At 36.8% G+C, this 6,831-nt stretch overlaps 2 protein-coding genes across 2 annotated transcripts; both read left to right on the forward strand.

Moving 5' to 3' along the window:
- Positions 1-855: 855 nt before the first annotated feature.
- Positions 856-1,587, forward strand: LOC110116007 (serine/threonine-protein phosphatase 7 long form homolog). Its single transcript, XM_020849433.1, has 2 exons — positions 856-1,195; positions 1,343-1,587. Exons 1-2 carry the CDS (start codon positions 856-858, stop codon positions 1,585-1,587), a joined length of 585 nt encoding a protein of 194 aa, XP_020705092.1.
- Positions 1,588-1,707: 120 nt separating this feature from the next.
- On the forward strand, positions 1,708-2,773 carry LOC114580873. The gene is made up of 3 exons (XM_028699668.1): positions 1,708-1,749; positions 1,837-2,271; positions 2,336-2,773. Exons 1-3 carry the CDS (start codon positions 1,708-1,710, stop codon positions 2,771-2,773), a joined length of 915 nt encoding a protein of 304 aa, XP_028555501.1.
- Positions 2,774-6,831: the final 4,058 nt, after the last annotated feature.

A 6,831-nucleotide genomic window follows, 5' to 3' on the forward strand; every position in this document is an offset into this window, starting at 1 on the left:
ATCTGGACGAGGAGCATCCTTTGTTCTTATGTATGGTGGGCACTTGTCGTTAGATGATAAATATTCACCAACATATGTTGGGGTAGTAACCGGACGTTGCAAGTATCTGCAAATATGAACTTAGAGCAATTGAAGATTAGGATTCTGAAATAACTAAAATATGATACGTCGGAGTACTCAGTAAACTTAGTTTGTCGTCTACCCTTGAGGAATGAGTTCATAGCTTCGGTTGTGGACGATGAGGAGGTGTGTCAGATGGTGTTATCGCATGCAGTTAGGCATATACTTCTACTTTATGTAGAGGTCAAAGAAATTAGTACACAAAATATAGTTGTTGAGCAACTAACAGCTCACATGCACGAGACATATACTTTCGACGGGGTGACTGAATGCAATCCGACCAATCCATGTTTCATGCCGCAAAATGCTGAGTAAGTTTTTCATATATGTATTTTTTAATGCATTTTAAATAAAAATTTATCGGCTGAGATAGTTTTAATTGTTCAAAAACTTTTGTGTATGTGATGAAGTGAACATCATAGAAGTTTTTGTCATGACATTCCAGAATCTTCCGAGAGACCATCGGTTAATGTTGATGATGGCTATGAAATAATGAGTAGTGGATCAAGTGATCTAGGTCCTGATGATTATGAAAATGATGCACAATGTCATTTAGATGAATTTAATGTTGATATGAATCCTGAAATCCATAGCATGGTCCAACATTATTGTTACACGAATGTTGGCACTACAGAAGGAATAACTGTAAATAATGATTTTGTGAAGGCATATTCATCAACTCGAGAATGGGATGAGGATGTAGCAAATTGATTCACCATTAACTATCCTAGGTTCATGGAGGCTTTAGTTTTTGTGGGTTTGGATAGTGTCAGTCAGATGAGGTATAGGAGGATGGGTCATCACTTGCTTACAATTCTGGTAGAGAGGTGGTCGCCACAGACGAATACTTTTCACCTCCCAGTTGGTGAAATAAGTATTATGTTACAGGATGTCTCCATGATATTGGGGATACAGATTGATGGACCTTCTTTTGTTGGCCACCCAGTTGTTGGTTCAGGCAGACGATGGTTGAGTTGGCCAGATTGTTATGATGATTTACTAGGCCAGCATCGGGACCCAGATGTTTTGTATCATGACCCATTCAATCCACGGATTATAGCTAAGTTCAAGATGGGTCAGGCGCATGCGCATACATGTGTTCCACTAAGATGGTTGAGGTGGATTTTTTGAGGGACTCCTACATTGATCTATCTGAGATAGATTTTTGGAGGCATGTGCGAGCTTACATTTTATTTTTTTCTTGGGTGTCACCTGCTCCCAGATACTTCAAGCTCTGAAATTCATTTACAGTACTTGCCGTTGATGAAAGATATAGCAATATTCAGGACATACTCACTTGGAGGTGCAGTACTAGCTCATTTGTATAGGGAGCTATCTGAAGAAACTAGACCAAAACGAGCAAACATAGAGGGTGCATCCACTTATTACAGATATGGGCTTGGGAGCATCTACATGTTGGAAGACCTCAGCTTCATATACCATTTCATGTTCAGCTTAATAGTTTGAGTGTTGGAATAAGGTAATTTGTTATATTAATGTTATTTGATTTTAATTTTATTGCTAATATTAATAAAATTAAATAGTTGGAATGAGGAATGACTTCGGGAGGTACCTGTAGGAAATGTTATGACATACAGGGATGAGCTAGATGGCTTACTTGAGAGTCAGGTATGTTAAATATAATTATATTGGTACATTTTATTCATATTTGTTCGATATTATAAAGATTAAATTGTTATATACAAAATGATACAGGTAATATGGGAACCATACACTGCAGAGATTCATGCTCAGGTTCCACAGATATGCACTTCAGGTCAGGACACTTGGCTCTCCAGAGTTCCTTTGATCAGTTGGAAAAGGGTTGAGTGGCATCTCCCTGATCGAGTACTACGACAATTTGGATACTGCCCTTCCATTGATATCATGCCAATGGATCCTAGTTTTGTCAGAGTTGATGGACGTGGTAAGGCAGATACTGATTGGGCATTATATCACCAGGCAAGTATTGCACTATGGGAGAGCAGGAGAGCATACATTGTTTCTGGAGAGATTCCTGGGTTGGACTATGATTATAAGGTGAAGCAGTACTTTGCATGGTTTCATTCTTGGGCTACACTATACATGCTAAAGCCCCCAGTGGATCCTCCGAGTACATACTATCCAAGATCACCAGCTGAACGTCACATGGTAAGTTTAAGTTATTTAAATTTAATTATATGATAAATTTTAACTGAATTACTTAACCTGACAGCGAGATTTCTTTGTGAGCATGGAGATGAGATTGCAACCACACTTTGGCGGTACTGAGGGGACACCTTTACAGGTGGATGTGAATATTGTTGGAGATATGTGCCAAAGATTACAACAACAGATATACATTGACGATGCTCATTATTTTGACGAGGCAGATACGCAGGTGTATAGTCCAGCCGTTCCGACTGCAGATCCATATGATGCTGGGCCATCCTCCTATCCTGATCTTGGTCCCTCTCAGAGCCACTTCACAGCTGAGTTTGACGTCGCCTCCACACCTCAGTTCGTACCTTCCTCCTTGGGAGAGCCCCCAGTTACTCAGCAAGATGTTAGTGATCAGGACCAGCACCATCTACGTACCAGGCCACTACGAGCACCTCAGCATTTTACTCCAAGCACTGATGCGATTTCACATCGACATAAAAGGAGGCATTAGTTTTTTGTATCATGTATCTTTTAGTTACTTTAGTTAGATTTTGTTGTTTATGTTTCTTATTGTGCTACTATGGAACTACTGTTTTGTATCGTAGAATTAAATTTATTATGCTCTTTTATTTACTCTTACATGAAGTTTGATCTAAAAAACATAATGTTGGATGATCCAAGAACATATAATTTTTTTAAGAATTTATAATATTTGATATACATATATATACATATTATAATTTATTGTTATGAATTAGAGCATATATAACTTCTCATCTATGACAAGCTTATTAGAGTAATTAGCAAATATACACTTCACTATAATTATTTTATCTCCATAATATTCCCAGAGTTTTATCCATTATATATATGCTTAATAGAACTCCATTCTAACCCCCCTATTTGATTCCACTATCCCTTTGTCGAGGACTTGTATCACACAAGGTTTTAACTTTGTGTAAGGTCTTTTTGCATATTAAATTAAGAATAGTAGGTTTGATGGAACAAAAATGAATCCATTTGATCGGTGTTTATCAGGTAAGACCTGCTTCCATCACACAAAATTCAATTTCTTTTAATAAAAAACATATATAGCTAAAGAGTTCAAATTTGAACAAGTGTTCTGCCAACCAATCATTTAGTTTGTAGAAAACCTGAGCCAATGCCCATGGCCAGGTAACTCTTTTGTGACAGGTGAGCGCATAATCAAACATCCAATGATGGTCGACTATCCCTTTTGCTTCTTCCGTTTGATATGGAGAACATCTTACGTACGTAATTGTGACAGAAGTGATTGCTATGATCTTTCCCTTCTTCAACGATTTCCTTGGATTGATTGGCCCTTTTTCTCACCTTCTGGCCTTTGACGGTATTCTTCCCTGTTGAGATATACATAAAACAAGCAGATATCAAGCGGTGGTCGAAGACATGGATTTGGCTTCAGATCTTGAGCATGGCTTGTCTCATGATATCCCTCGCTGCAGCATGTGGGTTAATTCAGGGGCTTATCCATGCAGTTGCAGGTTACAAACCATTCAAGAGCTAGAATTTTGGATAAAGCCTACCAAAATCCATCCAAACATTCCCTTTGAGTAATAAACAACGAAAATGATACATAATCAACTGGTACATTCTTGGTGATACTTATAATAGCGATTGAGCATCACCTACGACATGGAATACGAAACATGAAGGTTTTAGACTACGAAAGGTTTGGCTGAAATAGTGGAATAGAAACGTAATCATTGTCAATTCAAAAGTGGTAGCTCATTTAAATTCTAGCATTACATGAAAAGCTTCGTTTCAGCTTTGAGAAACGAAAAGTTGCAATATTCAAAGTAGCCATGTATCGCAGGAGAAAAAGAGGTGCTCGACGCCTCATCTTTCACGTGAAGAAATGAAGAGCCGGAAGGTAATGCCGTCTTGTATTAAGCAATAAGAAGAATGGTGAAAAGGAGGAGCCCCGACGTCTCACCTTTGGTGCGAAGAAATGAAAAGTCAATAATGAGGAGAAGAACAGGGGAAGATGAAGAGCCCAATGTCTCATCTATGGCGTGAATAGGTAAAGAAAGAGGTGATATTAAATGCATGCTTACGAAACTCATGCTACGGAAATTAAGAAACCGATTAAATGCTTAATTAGTTTTGACGGAGGAAATTGAAGCCGCATGAGCGAACTTGAAAAGTCATAAATCAACGTTATAGATTAATTTAAAACTTATAAATGAACGTTCAGGATTTACTATGAGTGGAATACAAAGCCACTTTTATATAATAATAATAATATATATTAATAGCCGAAGAGTATTAATTGAATAGTAATATTTAATTTGAGAGAGAGCATTAAATTATATCAGTATTATTTTTTTGATTTATTAATTAGTTATAATATAATGGATGGTCAAGATAATTAAAAAATAAGTAGAATGGATGAACAAGATTTGTCAGGGGAAGGAAACTCAAGCCCTTTTTATAATAGTAGTATAGATGTATAAGATAGATGCCTGCCATTTTTCCTTCTCATTAAGATTAGAGCTGTGCCCCTCCAAATCCTTTGACGTTTGGGAATCATTAATCGCCCTTCTTGTTCCACTTTTTGGGTCTTCCAGAGATTATCGAAAAGCTAGATGTTTCTACATTAATTTTTTATTTTCACCAATCTTTCTAGACCAAGAATCCTCAAAGCGTATGACCCATTAGGTGATGGTAACGGCAATAATTTAATTCGTTTAACCTGATGGGATCTTCTACCCTTTAGCTCCAGTAGTTGTATCCCAACTTTTAAGAATACCTACATATATCTTTTTAATAGATTCTATTTGAAGGGAATATTACTGTTGTCAAGCAAGGAAGGCCTGGTTTCTCCTCCAATAGTTTGATTATTGGCTACGTGATTATTGGCATCTTACTTTTATCTGTTGGCATGCTTTAGACCTCAACCTTTTTCATAGGGGCAACAGCCATGATTTGGACTTTTGAATCTTTCAGATGGTCCTACCGCCTTTGGAGTGGAGGTTGAAAGGCCTACTACAATTGATTTCAAGAGGGAGAATTATTATGTCCGGTCACCGGACGTCCGGATACTCAATCCAGACGCGCCACGTCACCAAATACACTGGTTCCCGGTGCATTTTGATGACGTGGCATGTCTAGATTGGTGTCCGGACGAATCCAGACACTGGGCGTAATAATTTTCCTTTCAACAGTGTGGCTTTGCTAGAAGGTTTCTGAAATATCTTTAACGTATGAATCTATCAAGCCATTAGATCACTGAGGGAATTGATAAGAAGGATTTCACATGTTTCAAAACTTGGCTAAAATAATCATATTTTTAGATCCATCAAAGAGGTCATCAAGCTCGCCAAGATCAGTACATGCCTCAGCATTAAATCCTCAACTCTGTTTCGTCTGGTGGTCTCCTTATTTAGCATGTTTGATTTTAATTGTTACTTGAGAGAGAAAAGAAGCAGAAAAATTATTGATTTAGAATTATAGGATTCTGGAGAGAGAAGTGTAGAATGTGGTCCTATGATATAATGTGCCCACACCTGTACCAACCATATTTATAAGCAATGATCAAAGTCAATGCATGAGATGAGTTACGAAAAAAAAAAATGCATTAATGATCTCAGTTTAGTCACTTGTACTAAGAATTAGATAGAGGCTGCCTAAAGATTCATTCCTCACAATGAATTTTTTATTGGCCATTTAAGCTTTATGTGAAGAGGCTCATACTTTTTGGGAAATTTGAATTTATGTCTTATAGTATATATATATATATATATATATATGCATAGAATCTCATTCTAGATAGAATATAGCGGGTTGACTTAGATCGATCTTAACCTGATGGTTGATGATTATGAATGATTTATACTCACAAGGAAATTTCAAATTTTGAAACGAAATTCATAGATTTATACGGAATCTCCAGTATTTTAATTTTCGACCGCTACAAGATCAAAAGTGTGTATTTTATTTTAAAAATTCTAGAGTCTCCTGCAAGGTTATTCTAAGCATTTAATAAATCAAAATACATCCCAAGCAGTTGTATATATATGCGATAAAAGAAGTAAACACACTGATCAGGCTCTTTTTATTATTTGGGGGCTTAGTAGTTGAAGCACCTATAGCAAGCACATTTACAATTGATTATTTTTGATTTCGCCCCCTTTTTATTACCTTGCATGAGTGTGGCCACATGTAGAAAATTCAGTGAACATCCAGATCGTTCCTATCCTAAGGATAATCTAGTCGCCAAACACATCAATCATTCATATAGTGCAGTAAAAGTAAACAAACACAACAAACAGTTTCATCCACAACATGCAATAAAATCTTGAAAATCTGGCATACAACAGAAAAGTAAATACCGGCCTAACCTAGATCTAAAGTCGGTTGTCCTAGAAATCCATCTAAAGTGTGTATAGAAGGTCGTGTGTCTGGGGTAGATCCTAGGCTGGCTAGTTGATTGGAGTTGCCTAAAGTTTTGAATTGGTTAAGGTTGAAGGGAAATTTAATGTCAAAGTTTAAATCTTAATGTATTAAAGCTTAATTTGGATATCATTT

Source organism: Dendrobium catenatum, unplaced genomic scaffold (assembly GCF_001605985.2).
Source record: "Dendrobium catenatum unplaced genomic scaffold, ASM160598v2 fragScaff_scaffold_1360, whole genome shotgun sequence".
In the NCBI taxonomy this organism is placed as follows: Eukaryota; Viridiplantae; Streptophyta; class Magnoliopsida; order Asparagales; family Orchidaceae; genus Dendrobium; species Dendrobium catenatum.